This window comes from Gallinula chloropus (assembly GCF_964237585.1).
Source record: "Gallinula chloropus genome assembly, chromosome: 1".
Taxonomy (NCBI): Eukaryota; Metazoa; Chordata; class Aves; order Gruiformes; family Rallidae; genus Gallinula; species Gallinula chloropus.
This window is the reverse complement of record NC_140085.1, coordinates 31,156,277-31,182,499: the sequence shown is the minus strand read 5'-3', so window position 1 is coordinate 31,182,499 and position 26,223 is coordinate 31,156,277. Positions and strand designations below refer to the sequence as shown.

General features: G+C 45.0%; 1 protein-coding gene across 1 annotated transcript; it reads right to left on the bottom strand.

Moving 5' to 3' along the window:
• Positions 1 to 4,170: 4,170 nt before the first annotated feature.
• GNS (glucosamine (N-acetyl)-6-sulfatase) lies at positions 4,171 to 21,336 on the bottom strand (the record flags this gene model as incomplete). The annotated part of the gene is made up of 14 exons (XM_084266714.1): positions 4,171 to 4,246; positions 4,856 to 5,016; positions 6,827 to 6,937; positions 7,608 to 7,715; positions 8,962 to 9,063; positions 9,446 to 9,549; positions 10,095 to 10,213; positions 11,453 to 11,535; positions 14,916 to 15,083; positions 17,444 to 17,542; positions 17,963 to 18,028; positions 19,629 to 19,835; positions 20,490 to 20,549; positions 21,196 to 21,336. 14 exons carry the CDS (start codon positions 21,334 to 21,336, stop codon positions 4,171 to 4,173), a joined length of 1,605 nt encoding a protein of 534 aa, XP_084122840.1.
• Positions 21,337 to 26,223: the final 4,887 nt, after the last annotated feature.

Here is a 26,223-nt window from a genome sequence, read left to right as displayed (position 1 = left end):
CAGCAGACATGAAATATTTTTCTCTACTTAATGGAAGACTGCTACATCACTAAAGGAGATACAGTGATTGCACTTGGATAAGCAGAAGTGAAAATACAATGCAGAAGTACTTGGTGTAAAAGCTTGTGGAAGCCTCACCCTTAGTAGGCTAAAGGTAACAAATCATCTTGCTTTGTAGTTGAGAAAATAGTTATATATGTATTTTTAAACAGTTGCACAGAATCATCCAAGGAATCCAATTCTGTAACAGGGAGGAAGATGAGCAGCACTTATTTTACTGTTGCTCACAGTTTCAATTTTGGGAAAAAAACCCCACCAACTTACATAGGGTTTTATTCTTCCTCTTTCCAAGGCAGAACATAACTGCTTTTAAGAACAGCAGTTTCTCTGCTGTCTCTTCTGTTAAAGTTTTCCATCTATTCATCTACACCAGTTTCCAAGGGTGGGTGTAAGCAAGTACAAGCACTCTCACTTCAGCATGTCTTCCTAGGGGGTAGGAGTGGGGTGCTGCCTCGCAAGATACTGTAGAGGGGACTCCCTGGGACCATATGTACAAGTTCACTAGGGGCCAGCATTAGTAGCAGAGCAGTAGACAGCCTTTAGAAGCATGACACAGTGTGATCCCTGGAAAGGTTTGACACAGTCCAGTAACAAAAAGGTAAGAAGTTTGATAGGCAGTTTATTTTTTTTTTTCTTTCCCCAAAAGTGCAGCAGTGAACAGGGTCCTCTGGAAGGGCACTTTCTAAACAAACGTTCAAGACAGCAGAAGTATGCTCACAACATGCTACAGCAAAGTATGCTCACATACAGAGAGTGTAATACAACTGAAATTCATTAGTTGAACCACAATAAGTGACAGCTGTTTCACTATGCTGAAATATTGTATTTACCTTGTAGAATCAGTCTTCAGTGAAACTTGATTGAGAAGGTATTACACCTGCTTTGGCTGCATGTAATGTGTCCCTGCTACAGCTTTACTCCTCAAAACAAAGCAGCCTGATTTACTGGGCAAGCAGCTGTATTCCTTAATGCTGAAGTGCTGACACTGACTGTTTTTTTGTTTAGGATAATGTTATGAACTGTATTTCTCCCTGTACAGTATCTACTTTACCAGATGAGATCATTAAAATTCACAGCTCTGCTTTTGTTAATAATGATTAAAAAAATAATATTAATAATTAAAAAAAAAAATCACATTTTACCTAAACCCAACTCCATACTGGTAAGGCCCTTTCATGTAACACAAATGCCTTTAGTAACAAGGTACAGATACAGCCATGGTCAAACAGCAGATGAAATGGAAAATCCAGGAAGACCACTGAGTTTTAAAATCATTCAGTTGGGAAATAGATCTGGGAAAGAATCAGAGGTTCCTTCATAATGCTTTTTTAATCATCACAGGTAAGAATTAACACTGTTCATTCAAGGCTGTAAAAATACTCAGAATTAACTGCTCAAGTAAGACACCAGATGATGAGTGACAAACCCCTCTAAAAGCCATGGCAAAGAGGCAGCTGTTGGTTCTTGTTCTTCCTTCAACCACATGTGTTTGCTGAACAGTTCTCAAGTCTATCAAAAGTGGGAGCAAAGCAGATGTGTCCCCAGAGCCCTGTTCTCCTTGTGGTTACGTAAAGACTGACTGATTTCATTCCACTCCACATTTCAATTTCATACACCTACTGCCTGTGGCAGATCTCAGGTATCACGTGGTTCTCTGACAGCAAGTGCGTGAAGTTGAGCCCAGCTACAGGCAAAATGCTGTGTGCACAGATAGCAAGAGCGTCAATTTGGGCGAAACTTGTGAGATTTGAGTAATCTGTGTAAGTTCTATCAACTTTCATGTTAGTTATGAGGCAAAAAGTAAACTATTCAAAAGAAGACTTCCTTGTTACGGCTTAAGATCACTTTAAGAGAAGAAGATGGCACCCTTACCATCTCTTTTTTCCCACTAAGCAGCAACAGAACACGCACTACTTGCACTGACACCTGACACAGGACCTAGATTTGACAGAGCTGTTGAGGGTTTAACACGCAGCAATCCATGTATTTCACACTAACCTCCACACAGCTACCAAGCCAAAGTTCAAACAAAGAACAAGTCTAGGTTGCTAGAATTATCTGAGCAAGACATTAAGTTAAGTGAACTTTAGGTTTAGCTCAGCATGCAAGAAAACGCTTGGGAGCATGAAAACAACTTTGGTTTTGTTTTTAAGGATAAATCAGAGTCTGAAGGGTATTGATGGGCAATACCCAGGCTTGAGAAACAACAAACAGGGTAAAGCTACAGTTTTAGTGGAGGAAAGAGTCCTGAGTACTTGAAAGTGTATCCAAACCCCTCTGCATTTATACACATGCTCTTGGTGAAGTTACCTTGCAAGCCATTCTTACTGCCTCCAAACATTTGGTCACACTAGAAATTTGAAACAGTGAGTTAGATTTGAGACAGAAGCTCTAAAAAAAAAAAAAAAAAGAAAAAGAAAAAAATCTAGCTTGTAGACCTTGACAGAAGTTTGCAACTCCAAGTTACCTGAAGGACAACTTCTGTGCTGTAGGATTAGGGTTCTACTCCTCTTACTGTAGCACTATTGTCCGGTTTGTGAATCTGCACAGCAGGGTATGCATCTTCACAGTTTTCAGAGCATCATGCTTTTGTTGCCTACGTTAGGATTACTAGCAGAAGGTTTTGTGTAACAGAAGTTGGAATCATCATGCTCTCTATATGGGTAAAGGGATCTGAAATAACTAACAACCCAACAGTTGTGCCACAGTTTGTGTTTGACTACAGAACTGTTACCATGCCTGATACCACAGCTGATTTGCCCATAAGCGACACAAACTTGTCTTGCACTGTTCCTAGGTGGTGTTTAGCAGTGAATCCCTACAGAAGTTACATGCTAACACAGGTCAGGGTGTTTTTCAAGTTGTAGACATGATACTCAAGTTTGGGTACAAGTGCTGCTGCATTTCAGATAAGCCTAATCAGAAGGTTGAAAAAAGACATCACCCTTCCAAAGGGAAATCAAGTGATAACGCACTGCAGCCAGACATCTGACGTCAGTCCTTTGGTGTGAAGGCCACTTACTGCAGGTTCTGAGCAGTTATGTCTCAACCAAAAAGCAACACTCTATGAAGCACTTAAACTGCCTAAAATAGCCCCCTCAGCCTAACTTCTAGTGAGCAACGATTTATTCATTTTTAGCTAGTTTGCTCTCTAAATAATTTACCTTTGGGAATCAACGTAAGGTGTTAGATAATTCAAGACATTTGGAGGTTAGAGACAGATCAGCTCTACTGCAGTGCCCTGGGCTGGGTTTTGTGTGGATCTTTTCATTTTAGTATTGCTTCTGTTTGTGTATTAACAGACTTAAGAGTTAGCTCAAAACACAGGCACCCTTATTTGAATACTCATTAGTCTCATCACTCCTGTTCAGCTCACTAGGAAGCCTGTTTAGACCCGAAGAGTTCTCTCAGTAGTACGCACTAACCTGCTCCAGCATTTCAAACCAGAAGCAGGGCTGAAGTTCCATTCTTGCCTGCAAGCTACCCAAGCTGTCCCATGAAACCCACTGGTCTCCTTTGAAGTGGTCTCCTTGAAAGAGACTATTTAGCATACAGATCTTAATTCTGCACAGGACACTTGCTAGTCACATCCTACAGTTTTGACTAATGCCTTCCCACACTATTGTGGGCTAGTTTGCTGTTGTCATCAACAGCTTTGAGCTGAATACAGGAAACCTATAATTAAACATAGCCTTTAAAGTCTATGACTCTGAATATGGATGAGCATTACTGTGCAATAGCACCTGCCTATCTAACCCAACTGAAATACGCATTTACTGATTTTTAGAACAAAATAAACTGTTCAGATTCGTAGGCATAGGTTCACCTCCCTGCCTGTGATATGAAAAGGTACTTGAAAGACAAAGGTGGTAATCGACTATCCGAGCAAGACAGATTAGCTGCATCTAACCACTGGAGTTAGACTTCAGCTGTAAAGGATACATACTGCACAAGGCAGCCAGCTAAAGACAAGGGTTTTGCTTCCAAACAGGGTTTGAAGAACCCATTAAACGTCTTCCGGCTGCGATCAAGAGAGTTACAGAGACAGACCTGCTGCAGTCACTGGAGAAACTGGTCAGTGGGAGCTGATGGCCAGAGGCTCTAAGCACCTCATAAGGACTGTGCAGAAAACCTCCGAGCCCGAACACCGTGGTTGCTGAACATGAGCCGTGGGTCAAACCTGTACCTACAGGAAGGAAGGGAGCCTGTGAGAGCTACAGTTCACCTGCAGCGATCAACACTTCTGGAAACAGCTTCTTTCTAGCATTCTAACAAAGCTTTGCTGCATCAAATGACAAACTTACATAGCACAGCTGTAAGGACATTTTAAACAGTGCTTAAAAGCAGCTTCAATCCAAATGATTACTGACTGAATTTTGAGGCAAGAAGTGCTATCTGCTTCCAACAGCTGGCCAACACATACACCCCATGGCCTGCAGGAAGTGTTATTTGCTAACAACATCTCCAGGAGCAATCAGAGCAAGTATCTGTGAGATTCCTGCCTACAGCAGCCTGCAGCTTCCTTGTCTGCAGGCAAACCAGAGGTCACTTGTCTCTGACTATTCAGCACAGCTGTAAGCTTCAATTATTCTAAGTCAACAGTGGCTGACAAGATTAAAGGAGCAGTATTAATACCATCAAGTTATATTTGGTAGGTGAAATTAAAATAGTGATTAAAAAATAAAAGCATCAGGAAAGCATCTGTAGTGTTATATTCATCATAAACACCCTCTATAAAAGCTTGATTTTAAACAAATATAGTTAAAATTATCATCATAATTGAACTAGTATTTACCCGGGATCAAAGACACCTGGTGTACGGCAAGTTGCTCCTGAGCAGGACTGCAGCATCATTAATCGATAGTTCATCTTCTCTAGAATTTCTTGATCAATTGTTTTAGCGATGTTATTGATCTGGTGGGGATCTGCAGTCAAGTTATAGACTTCCACAAACACCTGCAGAAGAGAGTTCCTGCACTGTATTAAGTCCCAAACAGTAATTAACATTTAACCCCATCATTTGGGAAGAGCACTATGAGAGCATAGAGTCTCAAGTGTTATTTTCAACTACACTGCAGCATCCCCACCCATAGGCAGATTTAGCCACGTGGCAAAGCAAAGACAGGACAGCACGTAGGAGAAGGCTGAGTTCTGTAACAGTTCAGTACTGGGTGGAAGTAAAAGCTTTGCCAATGAAGTGCTCATCTGCTGCACCGCAGTTTTTTTTCTAACACATACACATAACCTGTCTTTATGACTGTAAGGCAAGGGGCCATGGCTAAGCTGGCTGTCATGTCATTAATAGATCTTAAAATCCACAGCTTCACAACTGTCACATCACCAATAGTGCTCATCAGTTACTTCCAGCTCTCAAAGTCAGACAGTTGAACTGACCACGCATACAAAATCTGCTGAATCCAAGGATGCTAAAACCCTAATACAAGGAAGCTCTTCTGGGGCGCCCACACTTCAAGGAGCTTTGTGTGTGCTCTGAGAAGGCTCTGGAGGATTTTAGAGAACAGTTGGGTTTTGGTACATTAAATCTAAACCACTCTGTGGAACAAACACCAGTCAAACATATCGCAAAGAATTCAGCTGAGGTTTTGTCTGTGCCTCAGTGGGAAGCCCAACTGCAGATGATACTGATTAAAACTGGCTGGGTTGTATCTAACTTAGATAAAGATGCATCTGGACAGCTTGCTCTGGCTGCAAGCTTTCTTCTAAGGTTTACTGCAAGGTTTTAAAAGCCACATTGCTACATCTTCCCAATGCTGCTAGTCTGAATTTAGCTGACCCAGGTAAGCTGAGTGACCCAAAAATGCCACAGCCATACCTTCTTACTGGGGGAAAAAAAAAAAAAAAATGGACATCAAATGTATTGAACCAACTTTGGAGTCTGCTTTTAAGACAAAAGCTCCAATGCTCATGTAACTTCATCAATTGTCAGAAAGTGGAAAAATGAAGGGCAAAAAACATCTTGTATGATGTGCTCTCCTGTGGTCTAAGCTGCTCGTACGTCACTGGAAAATGCCCTGTGTGGTGGCATGGTAACTGGGGACAGCTGCTGCTGACGCAGGCATTGCCCCTCTGCTGACAGTGCAGTCTATTAGATTTGTGACCCGGCCACCTCAAACCTGACCTGCTCTCTGGAGCAGGTGTTGTGCCAGTGGGCACAAGGGCAGATCAGCCCTGTATACACCAACCAGGGAGACTGAAGCAGTTCCTGAAGGGGGGGCATTATGTACCTCACACCCAAGCAACTTAAGGTTAGAGGCTTTTCTCACAGTTGTAACTTAAACACTCGTTTTGCCCCACAAACAAGTGAGCAGTAGGAGAAATGCTTAGCCTGGGAGCTCAGTTCTTCCCGAAAAGATAAATACAAGAACAGCAGAGGTACAGTATGACAGAAAATCTCTGTCATACAGAGGAGTGGGACATGGAATTAGGGTAGGACAGAGAACAGAATCCAGCCCCAGCACAGCCCCCCTAAGGCTGCTGTTAGTTGATAGCAGAAGGTGATAATCATAGTTTAGGCTACTGTCCCTTCCTTGCTCCCCTCCCACCCCAACTTTTTTTTCCTTCTCAGAACCCCACCAGTGTTTTGGTCAAACATTCTCACCAGCAGATAAACACTTCACTGTTTCTCTTACAAGCAGTGCCAGGCTGCTTTTCAGGGTGCGTTATGGAAACCTTGAGACCAGATAAGAGTGCAGACAGTCGCTCACACAGTTGTGAACAGTTGACATCTGCTAGTCAAGAGACTTACCTCCCGGTCATCAAATTCACAGTACTGCAGATCCCAGGATGTTGACAGGGTCCTTACACAGGCGTATGTGTTGTTGTAGGAATCTTCACAGACACAGTCTGGGAAGCAGTGCTGTGGAGTGAGCAGCAAACATGAACTTCAGAGCAGGAAAAGATGAACCAACGATCATTTTCCTAGAGTCTGTACTAGCTCAAGCCAACTGCAGTTACCAGACAAACACCAGCATCTCAATTTAACAGATGCACTGGGGGCTTTAAGCAAAAACTCTGTTCTTTTAAATTTGAGAAAGTGTTGTTGTTAAACTCACCATGATCTAGCGGTCCTGGGAGCTACGACACACATGCTGAAAAGAACAGCACAATGCCCAGGACTAAAGACAACAGCAGTAGGATGCTTTACTTATGGCAAACCTTATTTCATTCAGGAATTACCCAGTGCCTTTAATAGTCACAAATAAGAATCAGGTGATGAGGTCACTGGAAGTTTAGGAAGAACATGTCCTTGCCACCCACTTTACCAAGCCCACACCTTCCTGCATATTTCTCCAGCCCTGAGGCCCTGTAAATCCCCACTGAATGGGTGACACTGTTCTGTATGGTCACATGGACCCACCAGTTCCACATGGCTGGATGTCTCCCTCCAATTCTTATGCTGCACAGAACCTACAGAGCAATCCCCTCCTCAGCAGGACACTGGGAGCTTACTTATAGAACCACACAGCACAACAGATTTAATTCTATAGCTGCTACTTTCTAACGTTACCAGATCATGTCTTGCTTACCGTGACTCCGGGTCCTAGGCCAGGACAGGTAGGATCACTGCCATTGTATCCTTCTCCTTGGTACTCCACCAAGAAGTCCGACCTCCATGTCACGTTTTTGTCTCCTCTCTAGGTTAAGAGTTTAACATGACTTAGTACCCACCGTGCTGCGAAACACAAGGGGTTCTCCTTGCCCAGCACAACACATGCTGCCCACTGCTTACAGGGCAGCTTGACCCTGAGTTTGAGTGGTCTTAAAACAGCACGTAGCCTTGGGTTAGAACATCCGTGTAGCTGTCAGACAAGGATGCAACTCCAGCAATACTAATACTTTAAACCCTCACAAGAAGGTGTGCTATCTTCAATTACTAAAGAATCATGCAGTAATACCAAATAGAAGCCGCACAGCCTGATATCACCACATCACAGACCCGATGCCTGTAATGAGGCTGTTTTTATCAGGGTACCACAACAGCTGGAAAAAGACACCCTCGGTGTAAGGGTAAGATAAACAGCTTTAAGAAGCAAGTAAATTTTAAGCTGCTCTATTTGTAGCTGCATTTTAAAAGACAGAGGGGGGGAGGTTTAAAGTTAACATACACCATCTCAGGCACATAGAGCAAAACAATGAGTTCCAGAGTTTTGATTCCATCCAAGTTCAAAACTAGACACCTTTTACCTGCTTCTGTCTAAAGAACAGCTTAAGGTTTGGATACAAGGTTTTAAAAGCAAAGCACTGTTTTAAGTCCGGATGATCTCCCACGTTTCCAAGTAAGCTGCCTTCAATTTATAGACTAAATTTAATTAAAACTAAAAGGATCAACTGCAAGCTGCTTTATTTAAATAGGCTTCAGCTCACCTCATTGCACAGGTCAGGTTTACTTTATAAAATGACATGCATTTTATAAGTGTTTTCCCCCTAAACTCTGGACATGCATTTTATAATGCATGTCCAGAGTTTAGGGGGAAAACACTAATTCTACCGAAAACTGAGGCAAACCAAAGATTCGGGAGGAAAACAAACTGTTCTTACTTACATCTACACTGAGAAATCCAAAGGAAAAGGGGAGGGAGGACACAAGGTAGAAAACACACAGCCTTCAAAACAGGGATTATGACAAATGGCAGGATTAGCCAAAGGATGACACAGCTTTCTTTTACAAAATGACCACAGAGTTGTAGGGCTTCTGAAAATACACCTGCATTTAAACAAGATATCTACTTTTTCACTGAGCTGTGAGTGTCCCATGTGAAAATGGCATCAAGGGAAGAATCTGGGTTACGAATTGACCCAGCCTATCAAACGATGCAGTATTTGCTTTTAAGATGAACCCCTGCAAGAAGTACTGGTTACTATCCCTGTCTGTCTGCTTACCAGTAGTGGCAACAGTGACATCCCATCCATCTGGGTCTTGTTCAAGTCGTATCCTGCGATATCCAGAATAGTGGGACCCAGATCAATATTTGCAACGAGCATCTGCAGGACAAGGAAAACTTACTTCAGAAGACCAGAACCTAACAGATGTAGTAACAAGACTTTGATCTTTTAAGTACTTGTAATTCTAGGTACACCCCTAAACACTATTTAATTTCATCTTTCGAGGTCTAACGGACCCTGTAACATTCAAAGGCAACAGCTGGGCCTTTGGAAAGTGAGCCTCACACTTCAGTTTAATTTTGTAGCCTGCAATTATTTAAATTTACTGATTCAAGCAAGAGCACACAGCTTCTCAGAATGAGGTCTTCATGCTCTCTATCACTCCACTGATAAATACATATGTGGGAAGATAAATTCTTAAAGCTGATAATCATGAAACTATTAAAAACAAACCCATGCTCTGGTTTAACTTCTTCCTTACCTTGTTTGTCTGATTTGGTTTTATCCCTGGTCCTCGAACTAGCAATGGAACTTTGATATCAAACTCATAGAGCTGCCGTTTGTCTATCGGCAAAGAGAACTGGCCTGTACAACAGAAAACGGAAAAAGTTACACAGCATCTTGTTTTTAGTGTCCTGTTGCATAATTTCCAGCAGCTGATTTTTTAAGAAGTCAGAAGAGGTTCTTTACCTGAACTACATTAACAAAGTGGAAGATAGGAACAGACAACGCATCTTACAAAGCTTAACAGCTTAGACCCGGTAGAACCAGAAGTGCAGTATGACACAGAGAGGTCTTTGGCAGATTTTTACTGGTTAACTCTTTCATGGCAACTCTTCCTGGAGAGCATAGAGATCCTTCCTCCATTTCTGTCCTTATTTTTTGTATGCCAGCACACAGAGGCAGAGATTAATGCTAAAAACTGCAACCAAACAAAAAACCCAACCAAACAATAAAATCCTCAAACACCCCACACCAATTCCAAATTGTTGTACGACTCAGATCAGCACTCCTCATGTCTATTGTTTCCCATAGATGCTGTTCTCATTTTCTGGAGTGGTCCTGAGGGTGAAATGTTACCACAGTTCCTGGATCTTCTACGTATGTTTGGTAAGAAGTGGAAGTTTTACCCGTGTGGAAGCCGTTGTCTGATGTGTAAAAGATGTATGTGTTGTCTAATTCTCCATTCAGTTCCAGTTTCTTTATTAGTTTCTCTATCAGGTCATCCACTGACAGCAGAGTTTGCCACCTGTGCAGAAACAAAGTAATTCATGTCCCGGTATGAAAGACTCAGAAGAATTCTAATTGCTGGTGGGGCACTCCTGCTTCAAGTCAGTAGCAGATACACTGGAAGCAGATTATTTTGCTTGCAAGTTTTAAAAGCAAAAGCAGTAGATTGCTACACTGTACTGTTTGAGGCTACAATTTAAGATAGAAACAGACTGTTTGTCTTCAAGTTCTTGTTGATTTTATTCTGTAGTGTCTGAGAAAGACATCAAAACATTGATTACTTCTTATCTGGAGACAGTCAAGACCAACTCTGAAGCAACACAGTGGCAACAAGTCAGAGTTATCTCCTGCAAGGTCACTACTTATTCTTTCTCTCTAGTTGTTAAGATTAAAACACAAAGCTGCCACAAATTTAATTGTCTATATGGGATCTCTTCTGCTTGAAGACTACATCAGCTATTTTGTATTACTCCTGTAATATCAAGTTCCATTACTGCAGTGTTCTTAAAGCCTTGAATGGCTACAAGTTGTTCTTTTCTTTGTCATGGGGTTTGCTGTGGAGACAAATGACTGCCACTGGTACGTCAGTAACAAGCCTCCACAGCCCAGCAGTGTGCTGAGGTAACTACAGCAATTCAATTCTGGAACCCTGTCATCTCCAGGCTTCCTTTAAGATTTTGTTGCAGGATTTTACCCTTATGTTTTAAAAAACAAGCCTGAAAAAACCTTGGTTTTCCACCTCCAAAGTGACAAGTTAATGCTCAATAACCACCAGTCAGAGTTTAACACTTTAAACAAGCCAAGTACCTGCCTTGGCCAGTCAGGTATTGCCATGTAAAGAGACTGCTGACTGAGGGCCAAGGTTAATAAATCAGATTAGCTGGCCAATCGGTCAGTCACATTTGATACACATCCCTTCAATTCCAGATTCTTACATGAATTAGAAGGTAAAGGGCATTTGTTATGAAAACCTACTGTGCACTGAAAGAGCAGCAGTAGAGACACCAAACATGATTGGTCTTTTTTATGATAAAAGATGGCAATATTTGGGAGAAAAATGTTTCTGGAGCCAAGGACAAGTTTCTTGGCAAAAGTAAACAGGAAGTCAGGCCTGCTGAGACAGATGCCAGAGAACTATTATAAGCAATCTGACGTGTACTAGACTTAGTACAATCCTTTAAAGAATACTTTTTCTTTAAAAAAAACCCAAACCAATACAAATTATGAGTAGAAATCTTGAGCAACAAAAGTTCCCTACCGCTTTCTATAGGCGTCATCAAGAAACTGTATTGAAGAGTTAGTCATTGGAGTCTTCGCTTGTCGAATCAACCAATGCTTGTTCTAAAGGAAAAGAACACACATCAGTGTAGGATCCTTTCTTAAAACCAATTACAACAGAAATGCTGTTTAGGGTAAAACACCCACATGATTCCTGTGAAAGAGCCAGGTAATGCTATCAAACTGACCTGACTCCAGTTTTCCCTTGTGGTTCATGTAAAATCTAAGTTGCAAGAGTAGAATACAGCACAGCTCCATTATGCTCAGCCCTCAGTGAGAAAATAGCTAGGGAACTTTTCAAAGCAGTTCAGGAAGCAGAGTTGGGGAAGGAGTCTCAGGGAAGGCTCTCCCAGAGATAAGGTCTGATGAAAAAAAATCTGAAGGACTGAGCAGCACTGTAAGGCTGTACTTGATTGTCAGAGTGGGGTTCTTTTGGGACTAAGATTGGTGAGCATCCTAGCACAGGTGAAGAAGTGGTGAGAAACTCCTGCATCAAAACCAAGTAGGGCTACCCTACTTCACAGGCATGCAAGGACAAAGATCTGTAATGGTGCCACTATGAGATTCTTGATAGCCTGTGAACTCAGGGCTAGAGACCACTGAGGGGAGCAGAAACATTACCATTTTATTTGGATTTTTGACTCCAGATCAAAAGCATTTCTTTAGCTGAAGCACTGTTGATTGTTCTAGCTGCATCTGCACCACTCAGAAACAGCTCCTCCTTTCCCCCCCCCTCACCCATTCCCCCAAAGTAACAGAAATAACCTAACTTGTGTGAAGGGTGATACTCCCACATCCTGAAGTACCAGTCTGAACTGGGGCAGCTGCTACACACATACACGGAAAGGAAGGTCTGTTGTGAGCAACCTGAAGGTTACTATTAGTGAGGAGCAGAGTAAAGGAGAAAGCCACCTCAGTGCAGCTTTATACTTTTTCATTTAGTAGGTCAGAGATGACCCACTCATCACCCTCAGCTCAAGCCTGTATTTAGCTGGCCACTCCTCTCTGCAGACGTTACGCAGTCACAAGCAAATGACTCTGAACGAGCCCAGGCTTTAGGGACTCACAATGAAGCGACTCTTATCTCCTCAATTACTCAGTTCCCCTGTTGATGCCAATTAAGGAAAGATTTTTGGCATGGAGACTTAGTATCATGTCCAGTTTAATTCAGTTGTATTCACATCTCTTTCCTAGTAGTTGTAAAAGTATTCTCTGGAGATTCACTAAGTCCATCTCAGCAAGACAACACAGCATAACCAAGACCAATCATCTAGGACTCATGTTGGTTGAGAGGGGAAAAAGTAAGGGAAGACATCACAAACCCCATCAAAATTCTTCAGAGTACAAAGGAGCTGGCAATGTCACCTGTGCACCAGCCACCTTTCACAGGGGGTGGGCCTAGGAGAGGCCCTGCATGAGATACAACCGTGCTGAGTAACTCAGGCAGATTAAGTCACCTAGTGCAGTAGACTCTTCCTCTTTTCTGGACTATTTTTTTTCTTCCTTTCTCTGAAGTGTCAAAAACTTAACAGAGCACCTAAAAGCCTTCATGCATTTCAGTAAACTCAACTCAGTCTTCAAACCTGCCCCCTCATCAGCCCATCAAGTCTTTCACTAGTGACATACAAAACTGTCTACCAATCCTGCTGTTTCCCTATGTCCCTTTCTTAAATTTTGGGAGATCTTAAGGCAGCATACCACGTCTCACCAGCAGAATCAGCTGTGCTCCAATGTTGCAGGAAAACCAATGCATGCAAAAGGAATACTCAACATTTATCTAAATCAGCTTCTTTCTTGGAACAGCTTAGAAAAACCCACTCATCTGTGGCTCTGCTTGGGAAACCAGACAGACAGCTACCCATCATTGACCAGAGTTCACAGCTGAGGATCAAGACCATACAATGTAAGACTGCCCAGCAAGCACTGCAGCAGGAAGGGCTTGAGGGCCTGACCCCACATACGTGTTTACTGCTGGGATTGTGCTTGCCCTGGCAGACAGTCAAGCTGGAAGAAGAGTTGGGCTTGGAGACCACAACGCTGCCAAGTACAGAAATGCACATTTAAGGACCACAGCTAAGGTGTCTAGGAAGGGTGATGCTGGTCTGCTCCTCCTGCAAAACCTGCTAAAGTTGCTGAACCCACTGGTGTGAGCTACCACCCCTTAGGCAAGTCTGTCCTCTTGCCTTGTGCTGCATGGCACGTGCAGAGCTTTTGCTCCACATTCAGCACAGGAGTTCCCTTATTTTTGGCTAGCTGCTGACTTTGCTGGTCAAATTGTTTCTGGCTCACTCTTTTAAAAAGCATTCAGTTATTACAGTGACAGAGCCTAACACAAAGTTAGGGATCCTTTTACAGAGCAAACCAACAGTCTGATTTCCACTGCCTAGTCTGAAACTTAACAGACATGGGGTAAGGTTTTTGTTACTGCCTGCAGCCCTTTCTTCCTCTTTTCATTCATGTTTTTCCATCACACTGATACGCACATGGTCATTTTGCAAGCTGCAGACCTCAGGTACAGACAAGTTTCACCCTGTACTACATGAGTCATAGTGACTTTAGGAGAAGTATCACCAGACCCCAGACAGGCATTTCGGCAGTGTGATCTCAGTCTCAGCATTAGGAGCAAATCTTCAAGTGAATCAGTTGAAGACTGAACAGTCACGAGTCCATCTGTATTTTAAACTAATTGAATCAAAAATGCAAAACCTCCCCAAAGTAAATGTCTCAGCAGATTAACTGTTTGTGACTTTCGCTTTCACTTCCTGGCAGAGTAAGCAGCAGGGGATTAGTCTGAGCTCGCCCATATTTGGCCAAGTTTGCTGGCAGGGGAAGGTCACACGGATGCCCACAAGTCTGTAAGACTCTGCAATTCTGGTTGCAGGTTATTTCAAGAAGTGAAAGGCAAGTTCTCAAAGCCTTAGTGACCCTCCCCCTCTGCTTCACCCAGTCCACTGGTGAGCCCAATACACTTGTCACCCAGGGGCTGCTCTGCCACGAGCTCGAGTCCTGGCCCCTCCAAACACAGGAGCAGACGTGTGCAGCAGGACAGGGCTCTCCTCTTTATTCACCCGAGCCTTTGTCTAGCACACTATCTATGTGTTCTCCTGGGAGACACGAAAGAACACTTCCAGAGCTTCAGGACAGCCTGGAACTCAGACAAGGAATTAGTTGTTTCCATTTATCAATCATAATTCCACTGTACTGCCTTATTGTTGACACTATTTTTTTTAATTTACAAGACACTGTCATGCAAATATCATCTCACAGTCATAACAAACTTATCTTACCCTGAAAGGCTGATTAACAGAACTAAACAACCAGCACTCATCATGAGCCTGTTCTTCTCACTGTTTAAGCTTAACACACAAGTCAGGGTCATCGCCTCCCACCCTCACAAGCTAGTAGAATAAATAACCTACCCAGACTCTGGTGAGTTAGCTTACCTTTCCATGGATATTAAAATTGCTGTTTCTTGGTGCACTGACATTCTGAAAGCTGTTTGTATACTGTGGAGCAGCTGTCCAAGGCGAGTGCGGTGCTGGGGTTGAGATCATCATAAAGAAGGGTTCGAAATTAGATTTATACTCCAAGAAGTCCAATGACATGTTGGCCTGTAAACATTTTTGTTGGAGAAGAAAAAAGTCATACCTCCAAAAGGGAAGCAGCAAATATTTGAAAAAGCCAAACTAACATTTAAACTATTTCAGAAACTTATTGTTTGCTGGTGTACAAAGGTCCAAAACAGCAGCTCATGATAAAAGAGATTCCAAGTGTTCATATTAAAATTCATTCACCCCGCATCTCTGAACAGCTTTCTATTTCAGACATTTGCATTATTTAGACCTATTAAGCTCATCAAAAGTTTGTGCCTACTCCAAGTATCAAGAAAATCCACATAAACTTGATTTACATCAAGTAAAATTGGACCTTTCTTTACCAGTCTGAGTCACTCAGATGACATCCCCAGCCCAACAGATCCCAGTTTAACAGTTTCTATTGCCTTCAGAAACAGCAATAGTTCTGAAAAAAACTCAGCCCCACTGTTTATAGCATACACTTTCTGTAGCAAGCTCCTAGTTTATAAGGGGTGCCACATATCTGCAGGTGAAGCCAGAAGCTGTAGCAGAGGGAAGTGTCAAACTCCACTCACTCACACCACCTCACTGCACTTCCCTTTTCGTTTCAGCCCGTACACGATTTCAAATAGCAAGTTGAAAGAGACTGTGAGGCCCATTTTGGCCTTCCCGTGGTCAGCCTTTGAAATTAAATCTTTAAAGATATTACTCACAGATGAGTTCTTCACTACTCAAATCTTGCAACATTTTCCTTTCCTGTCTGATTAGCATACTTCATTTTTGATATACTGTCCTTTCTCTAGATGAAAGAATTCTGAATTCCCTCCTCCTCCTTCCTCCTAACTTGTGTATCTAAGCAAACAGGGCTGGACTTCAGTTATATGCCAACAAAGTTAAGGGAAGATAAGAACTGTGTGAAGTTTGAAAGTCTTGTTCATAAACCAGTGTAGAATCATAAAGTTTAGAAAAGACCTCTAATATCATCCAGTCTAACTGTCCTCGACCACTTATATTACTAACTAAACCATGTCCCTAAGTACCTCATCCAGCCTTTCCTTGAACACCCTGAGGGACAGTATGATGCAAGTAAACTCATAAAAGAAATCAACTTGGATTTCTTCAGGGTTTATCTGCAGTGCAGGTCCAGGTATTCAGATTCTGAATACCAGACTGAAGTACACAGATGTCCTAAGTCTGGATGAGAAAGCTTGTATGTCACATCTAGCAACACAGGAACTTTGCAGAAGCCATTTACTACAGTGCACTGCCTGCTGAGTGAATTAAACTCAAACACTAGCTCTGAAGTGCTGAATACGTATTTGGTAACTGCAGGCAGAAGGTAAAACACAACACACTGAAAATCCTAATACACTGCTGCACCAACAGGCAATGCACAGCAAGGAGGAGGTTTATACAGCAGTGCCTTGTGGGACAAAATGCTTATAAGCTGCTGAGGGATCAAAAAAAGCAGTACAATGCCAGGAACAGGATAGTCTCACTTCTGGCTCATCTATGCCAACATAGGTTTAGACAGGTTAAATCTAAATTTCATCAGACAGCTGTTCAGTACCTGAAGAAACATCCCTTAGTTCTGCTCCCACTAACCAGCTGCCTATGTGCAATAACCTGCTGGAATGAAACTCACTGAGGTCTCAGTGAAAGACTACAAATCCACTACACAAGGAGACTTCTCAGAGTTTTCCTCTAGTGCTGCATTCGAGCTCCCAGCACTACCAACTCATGTGCTGTAACAGTGTATCAAATTGAGTCTCTCTCTCCCTGTTAACACTACATGCTAAACAGGGCCTCAAGAGAGCTAAAGTAACTCTTCCAACTTTCCTTTAAGCATTTGATACCTTAAGAGAGCAAAGAGGCTAAAAACTCCTCTGGTTAGCTATACCTTTTGCACAGTCCATATATTACCTTCTCACACCGAGATTGATTAGCCTTTGGCATTTCCAAGTTATCAGTTTGATGTATTTGGAGATTACAAGATAATAGCACTTCATAGTACCTAACAAGACAGAGTGTAAAGTTTCCTTACATGCTTAACTTCCCACTGAAGTCTTGGCCCAGTGAATCTGTTAGAGAGTTGTGTAATGTAACACATGCTATGAAGTAATTTAAGTCATTGCCTACATGCAGTATTAACCTCTCAGTGAGGCTACTGGCCAGCAATTGGGCAGTTGGAACCCCTTCCCTCTCTGCAGCTCACACAAACTTGTCATTTCTAAACACACCCAGGATCCTGCTTTGCTGATTAATGCCCACCCAGCATCACGACAGCACCATCACCTATTTACAGACTAACACAGCCTAACAAGTTATCATCCCAGCATGAGGCATTATCTGGTCATAAGCAGCTTCTGTAACACAGGTGTTGCAAAATTTCTCACCAGCACGTCTGTCAGATAATCCACACTGTAGTTCTCACCGTGCCTTCGTGCTTTGCCATTTACTGAAAGAGTATAGTTGTAGTACTTGGAATTTTTCTCCTGTGAAAAAGCAAAGCCACATACAGATTTATACAAAGCAACATCTACATCAATTACCCAGAATAATCAAAACGAGCTGCCAACAAGCATTTGTCAAACAGATTGATAAGCACTTGTCATGAGGACACCACAGCAACAAAACCAGGCTCCGGCCACAAAACTTACTTTAGTGCTACCTAACACTACTTTGGCTTTACAAGTTGGGTTATCCCCCCCGCCCCAGCCCTGCCCTGTGCCTTAGCAAGAACAGCGTTTGTGAAAGCCAAGGATCTGATAAGCAACGTAAGAAAATAGTGAAGAAAAACTTTAAGTCATTAGATGCTCTTTGGCTGCTCTTTCATGACCCAAGTTAGAACTTTGGTCCAAGTAGTTGGATTGCAACTGAAATTAAGTGTTTTAAAAAACAAAAGGGTCACATACCAAAGCATACCAAAAACTCCATCCAGGAGGGACATGGCCTACGCCCCCTGCATCTTCTGCTCCGTACTGAAAGAGAGACAGACCATGACTCACCATTTCAATTATGATGAATAAAAGCTAGAAATCATGCTTCCTATTAATGTACTTTATTCAACACTAGTCAGAAACCACATTAAGCCAAATTCAATTTTAAAACAGACAAAACCACAATATATTGGCAGGGGGGTTGGACCCGATGATCTCTCGAGGTCCCTTCCAACCCCTAAGACTCCATGGTTCTATGACATTTGCATATAAAACCACATGCATAGCCTGTTAAAGAAACTAGGATTAAGTAACTAGAAAGACAATAACTAAAAGCTTGCAATTCACTGATAAAATTTTAAATTTTCTTCCTGGAGAACACAGGATAAACCACCAGGTAAGGAGCGGTGATCAAAACACCCACAGGCCACTTTCAGGCTTTGTGGTAACAGTTCACAAGACACTAAAGGAAATCTCACATAGACCAACAGCTTCTATCATCCTCCACAAAAGAGGGTATGAACTTTAAGCAATGCTAGCTAGCCTCTTGTCACCCCAGTACCAAGTGATCTGCAACAAGTAGCCTTTAAGCCAGAAAAAAAAGGCAAAAAAAAAATTAAAGTTGCTGTTGCACCAGAGCCAAACTCCAAACAGAGTGTGCCTCAGAGCAACACAATGGGTTTTCTCAGGATCACCCCCTCCCATCTACATGGCTTGCCTAACGGCAGGGACGGGAGGCTGTGCTGAGTCAAGGGATGCTCAGAAGAATCCAGATGAGTTTCCCTTCCCTGAGCTGCCTCAGTAACATCAGTAGAAACACATTTATGCCTGGCTGTGGCAATTCCATTATACCACCACCATTTTCCACCAAGAGATGCAAGGAAAATGACGCTGTTAAGAACTCGCGTGGCTCCAAATGCAATTCCATCACATGAGGAACACCTGATCTTAGAGCTCTCAATGCTGAATTTTACATCTTGCCATAAACTACTACAAACCCCAGATTAGTTAAAAACAGGAAAAAAGAAACAGCCCCAAAGAACATATGCAAAAGTGATTCAATAATTAAGCGTTGGATAACCTCTGCAGAGAGCTCCAATAATGTTTGTTCTCCCAATGAATTTGTCTCAGTAGCAATTTAATATTTAGAATACCTTATTAACTGCAAAAAAGAAAATAGTCCTCTGATTCAAGGGGATATATCAGTGAGGGATATTGAAGCGAACTGATTTTTTTCTTCAGTATTCTTTTAACATTTTACCTGGTCTGGCACTAGCATGATGGTGCTCTTCAGTGCTGTAAGCCAATCACTTATCCATTTCCCCCAACCATTAAAATCATCACTGCTAAAAGTTAATGTAGCCAAATAGACTAAAAAAGCCTTTGGATTCCATTATACTTTCAAAAACATTTGAACACCTACAGAACCTGATTTTAACCAAGCTACAGATTTGAATTTTGCATCACGTTTATCCCATCTTAGCGAAGAGACCTGTTCATGTGACCAACAACATTTTGGGGATCCACCATTAGTACAAATAGTAATTAAAAAAAATAAATAAATCACTGAATGCTTTGGAAAGGCAGACATCACAATGAACTGTGTCACAGTAAAAAAAACCAAACCCAAACAACAAAATACCTCGTTCAAATACTTTCCAGCAAAGAATGTTTGATATCCACACATAGCTTTGAGCAGTGCTGGGAAGGTGTACGGTTCTTGAATCTTCTGCCATAACTTGCTGCTGCAGTTTCCTTCCAGGGTGTTATTGACAACATGATGATTATGTGGATATTTCCCTGTTAAAATGCTAGCTCGACTGGGACAGCAAAGTGCACTGGGAACATACTGGAAAGAGAGGAAAGCGAGATGCAATATTGATATTCTAGAATAATTTCTCCCCAAAATGTATAGCTTTGAAATATCGGCTAATAGACTGATTAACATGTTCACCAGCATCAAAACATATTTACCTCTGGACACACAGAATTACACCTCAAGCATTTTAGCTTGTGAAAAGCTGCACACGAAACTGGGTTTAGGTTTCTGCAGCATATGCCCTTCAACCCCCTCCCAGATTAGATACGGTTCTTATACAGTGGCCAGTATACAGTTACAATCCGGTTTGCCAGCGGATTCACTCCATTATTTTAGCCGTGGCAATAGACAGTAAAATAGGGAGAGTGAAGTGGGCTTTCAGCACGCACAAAGCTGAAGGTTTGAGGCAGCTTCTGCTGACGCTTCTCAGCTTGCAATAAAAGCATTCAGATCAATCACTCGGTTTTACTTTACTGCTTAAGGAAGCTGGCACAAGTACTTTTAGGAAGTAAAACTTTCCCACAGAGTCTGAGCACGAGCTGCAGCTTTAATTCTATCAAGAACTAAGACTAGTCAGATTGAATTTAAGAAACCAGTACAGGCTTCACAAAACGACTACCCGTTCTGAGACCTTTTGACCTAAGATACAAGCAACACGCTCCAACCATTAGTGTAAACGCTTACTGCATTTATGAAGGTGATTCCCATCTGCGCAATGAGAGCATTAGTCTTCTTTAGGGGAGTCTGGAAGGAAAATACCGAAAGGAAGTCAGCGGCAAGGCAAAGGAGCAGGGCCGCGGCAGTCGCACAGCTTGAAAGGAGGGCCCACCGCCACGGCTGTCAGGCACTGCCCGCTCGCACTGCCTTTCACCAGGGCCTCATATGACCACAGCGGTTTCGCAAGCCAGCCCAAGAGAGCAGAAGCCCGGGGAGCTTTCAGGGGCGAGCTGCCGAGGCCGCACTGGACAAGCGCCAGCCTCGACCCACTCGAGCCTCTCCGCGGCTTCCCAGAGAAGCGTCGCGCCCCACCGCGACTCTCCCTTGGCGAAGCAGCTCGGCCTGAGGCCGCTAAGACAGAACCTGTCCCCGGCTGCGCCGCTCGTCACCCCGGGCCCAGGCCGCCGCTCCTCCGCCGCCGGAGCGACCCTCACCTCACGCCATGACCTCCCCACCCTCCCCCGGTCACCCCAGCCCGTAGCCGGCGGTCGAGCGGCGAGCACCGCCTCAGCGAGCGAGGCCTCTCGCAACATTCCCTCCCGGCCCAGACACACAACCCCGCTCCTCCCGTCCCACTCGCGGGCGGGCCCACGGCGGCGCCGCAGCCCCGGCCGGCGGCGGGGTGCGCGGGAAGCCGAGGGCGGGGGGCAGGCCGGAGGAGCCGCGGGGTTACCATGCCGCCCAGGCAGACGTCCTGGTCATCGGTGAGGATGAGCACCACGTTGGGTCTCCGCGCCTGCCGGGTTGCCCCGGCCAGGCTCAGCACCAGCAGCGCAGCCAGCGCCAGACCCCGGACCACCGCGGCGGGGAACATGGCGCAGCCAGCGGAAACGGGCGAGCCGCCAGACGGAGGGAGACGATGCCGCTCGAACCCGCGGCGAGACCCGGTGCGGCTGAGCGCGGAGCCCCGAGGAACAGCGCACGGACCCGCCCCGCCCCCGGCATATGACCCGGGAGAGCGGCGGGAGGGGCTGGGGGGTGGGGGGCGTGTCACGTGGCCGGGGCGGCCGCCACGGCAGGGGGCAACCCCGCCCCTCGGCCCCGCCTGTTCCCCGCCCCCTCGGGCAGGCCCCGCCCACCCGCCGGGGATGCCGTTGCCATGGGGGCGGGCGCGGGGCGCTTACGGGGGGGCGGTCCCTCGCATCGCGGCCGTGCTGCCCGTGCGAGCTGGCCGAACTCCTCGCGTTAACTAGCCGAAGCTAGCTCATCGGTCCGGCAGCGTACGCCTGGTCCGCAGCCCCATCGCCTCCTTGCGCTCCAGGCCACTGGCTCTCGGCGCAAAGGGAAATGTTTTACCGAGGCTGGGGTAAAGCAGGAGACAGAGACGCGCGGGAAGCGCGGCGGAGGCACCGCACACACCCGCCGCCGCAGCCCGGGAGCCGGAGCAGGCGCGGTGTCCGCGGCTGGCCGGTGCGCAGGGCTGTGCCGCTGCAGGCGGGTCCCGGGGAGGAGGCAGCGGCGTTGCTGGGCGCAGCGCACGGGCCCCGGGCGCGGCACGGTGCGGTAGCCACGCAGCTCCCCAGCCGAGCCCCGGCTGCACCCAGCTCTGACGGCCCGTCATCTGGTTTGGTGGTGGTGTACGGTGACTTAGAGCAGCGTAATTACAGGCTCGCGGTTACACCGCCGAAGCTGCGCCCTACTCTTCCTTATGCCCTTGTCCCGGCGCTCCTGCGAGGAGGCGCGGGGCGCTGGCAGAATCAGACCGCCGGTCGCGGCAGCCCCGGGGACCCGCCCCGAATGGTTACCGCCGTGAGCCGAGGCGAGACCGCCCTCCCCGCCCTGCTGCAGGTGCAACACCCCCCTCCCTCCCCGCCCGCCGCCGGCCTCTACCACGCCGCGCGGTGCGTGGGGAGGGAGCCGTGCTGGACGCAGTGCTCCTGCCCGACGGGGAGCGTCCCGCCGGCCTGCGCTCTCCCGCCCCCTTCCCCTTCCCCTGCCCGCCTCCCTCTTCCTCCCCCCGCGCGTGTCGCCGTGGAACGGGCCGAGCCCGGAACTCGGCGCTGCCGGCGAAGCCGCCGCACTGCCGCGGAAGATGGAGGTGCGGGAGCCCAGCCTGGGCGGCAGGGCGGGCAGCAGCGCCGACAGCTTGGCAGAGGAGGAAGAGGACGACGAAGACGAGGAAGGTCCTCGCAGCGGCCGGTCCAGCCGCACCTCGTCGCTGGTGAGCGGGCTGCTCACCGAGCTCTACAGCGCCACCGAGGCGGCTGCCCCTTCGGGCAGCGCCCGCTCCCGCGTCCTCCGGGAGCTGCAGCAGCGGCCGAGCCAGGTCAAGTACCTGCGGCTGAAAGGTACAGCCTGCCCTGCCCTGCTCTGCTCTGCCCTGCCCGCTGCCGCCGCTCCGCCTGGGCCCGGAGCTGACCCTGCCGCCTTGCTTTCCTCCCCTGTACCTGCAAGGGAATCCTGCCTGAGGGTTATAGACCGACCTCTTCTGCCTTTACGCATGGGCCTGTCTGCCAGAAGCTTTCCAGGCACAGTTAGCTGTACCTCCTCCAAACCGGGGCCTCCTCTGCCGTTCCTTCCCTCTCCTTCCTTCTAGGTGCCCTAGGAGCAAACATTGGGCCACTGGACTTTCTGTGACAGATGGCACAAGCTTTTGTAAGTTCAGGGCTTTGCTTTAATTATGGCAGTGACTCAATGGCCAGTTTCCTTTTCCTTGTCCAGAGGAGATGCTGCGCGTACAGTGTCATAAGCGGCAGTCGGCGTTGTTTTTTTTTTTCCCAGGTCCTTTTATTTCTAGCAAACTTAAGCTTTACAGTTGTCAGGTTTAGTTTATGTGCAGGCAAGCATGTCTTCTGGGGGGAGAGGGGGAAAGTGTAATGAAAATGGAAATACAGTCATCAAGTAGCCAAAATCTAAATGAATCTTATGGAAGAATTCTTAACGAAAGCTACGCAGCCACAACGCTGCACATGTCTGTGAAAGAATGGGACTTATGCCTCCAGACTGACCCAATGAGGAGGGTGGTACAAAGGCCTCTTGTCTGATGTTAAATCATTCTTGGTTTTGACAAGAAAAACAGGAGCTGAATAAATGTGCCTGTTTTTTAGACCTGTGCAAACAGCTTTTGGCTTCCGTGTTTGGTTTCTTAATGAGATGATAATGTCACCTGATGTTACAGGTTATGTTCTCCTGTGTCCTGTGGCAATCTGGGACTCAACAAGAAATTTGCTTGTTCAGGAATATATTTTGTAGGCTTTTAACTCATTAATTTTTCCGCAAAGTTAATTGGTTTTATGGGGACAGTTAACTGGCACAAGCAGGAAAGAATAAAATTCAGCTCACTACTTTCGTGGTGACTGTACAAGTCAGTGGGAATACAACTTAGCTTTTTTTTTCTCCTAAAATATGTAGATGTATTTTTAAATCACTTTGCCTGGTACAAGTGATTGGGAGTTCCAGCTGAGTGGCAGCTCCTGAAACAGGGTAGTGCTGTAGTAAAATGCAAGATTGTTTTACCAGTGCCTCCCCTCCCTTGCTGTCATACCTTGCTCTTCGCTATCCATGACTGATTGTTGTTTCAGCCTAACTTGTCCTTTTCTTTAAGCTGTCCAGACTTACTGGAAAAGCTTTACCATATGAGCCAAGCTGTTTACCATCCCACTAATCATACCATTTCCTGGATGCATAAATATTTTTCTCAATGGATCAGGTTACCAAAGCATGGATTTTTGGATTGAATTTTCTTCCAGCATCGGGGGGAACGTGGCTGGAATGAAAGTGATAGGATTGGAAAACTTAGCTGCAGGGAACAGACAGCTGAATGGTGGGCACAGGGACTGACTGGTGGAAATGGTTGCAGCCATGACTGAAGGCACCTAGTTTGCAGCTTAGTGGAAAGAGTTTCCCACTTAGAGCTCATCTTGGAGTTGCATTTCTAGTTTTGCAGGCATCTTCTTGAACATGTTCCTTTGTCTGTTACCATTTGCTTATTCCCCATGCACATTTTCCAGAGGTGGCTTCTGGAAGGTACTGTATTTAAAATTTGCCCCCTTGTTGCACTACTGTAGGTGTAGTCTGGCTACATCTGTCATGATGTTTCTAATTCCTAACTCTTAATTATTGAGATTCATATCCTGTGCTGTAAGTTGAAGTACTTTAGTTTAAAAGAAAGTTAATGGGTTTGTCTTGGATCATGAAAATGTTTATAATCAGGAATTATCCCAGTCAGTAGAACTTGTAATTTATAGGAAGTTCATGCATGTAGATGCCCATGAGGTAAGTCCTTTTGCCTGTCAGCTACCATAAGCTGCGAGTGTTTTGGCTTGTACTGAGGTTATTCCCTCTGCTTTTTGGCAGATGTCGATGAATTAGCAACTATAAAACGAGAACTGAACTACAGGATTTCTGTTCAATCAGCGAAGTTGCTTCGTCTTCTGAAGCAGAAGGACAGACTTGTGCATAAAGTCCAGAAGAACTGCGACATCCTCACAGCTTGTTTACAGGCGGTTTCCCAGAAGCGGCGTAAGTATCTCTGTGTGTGTGTGTGTACTAGTGTAAGTAGTAACTTATTTCGTTACTGTGGGTGGTATTTCAATTAAACCCTTGCACTTTAAATATAGTCAAGAGGCCAGGCTATGCTGTTCTGTGGTTGGATTCGATGGTCTTGAAGGTCTCTTCCAACCCAAGTGATTCTGTGATTCTGCGATTTTATGATTCCTTAGAGATGCCTGCCTTCCAGCGATGCCAGTGGCACCTGGGAAGAGGCAAAGTTCAACCCTGCACGCTGCCATAGCCTCAGCGTTGTGTACTGGTGTGGCACCCTTACTGTAGGTTGTCTGCCAGGCTTTTTCAGCTTTAATTCACAGAAAGCCCGAGTCAAATGTGTCAGCATGCGTGCTGTGTTTAACTCTGGGCTTTCATATGATTATATGGGAGATGCCATAAGTGGAAATTCTTTGTGCTGGAGACCACAGACAGCATATGCAGTTGTCTTCCCAGAGCGCTGTTAGTAGTGTGTAACTCCTTTCTGTAGAGCTGGTTCAAGATGTGAGGTATTAGTAAATGTAAGCCTGCTTCTCTCAAACCTCTTTTATCAGCATCTGTGGTTTTGGGGTTTTGGAGAGGGTGCATGGGAAAAGAGGAGGAATGTTGCTCTTTAATTTTTTAGCCTTTTCCAGCACAGTGAAACCTTGTTATTTGACTTGGTAAAGTCAGCTAAAGGTAGGCTGAAGTGTTTTTGTTAATTCTGCTGAAGTGAAATTGCATGTAATGTCCTTTGTAAAAATAAACAGAAATTATACCTTTAGAAGGGACATGTGAAAATAACCTAATGTTCCCTGTCTTATTTTTTCATTAACATGCAGCGTGACAGGTACAGAAATGTTCAGGTACAGTAAACAAAGCATGGTCTTTTCACAAAAATGCCTCTAGGAGCTTTGAGGTGCATGTAAAAATTTTATCAAAAGAATCTTACTGTAGTGGCATGTGCTAATGTAGTTCAGTTAAGGGTTCATTTGTTACTGTGAAACTTAATTTTTAAGCATCTAAAAGTGTTCCTTTGTTTTACTTCAACCTAGCATGAAAGTTCTTGGCTGTCATGCACTGCGTAGGCATCTTTCTTCTTCTCACCTACTCTCTTTCTTTTTTCTTCCTCAACATCAGCTGGATAATTGAGTCCTCATTACCATTAACACTTAAGCATAAACTGTAGTCTCTGAGACTACTTGAATTTTGCATGTTTTAAGTATTTAGAGGATTTGAC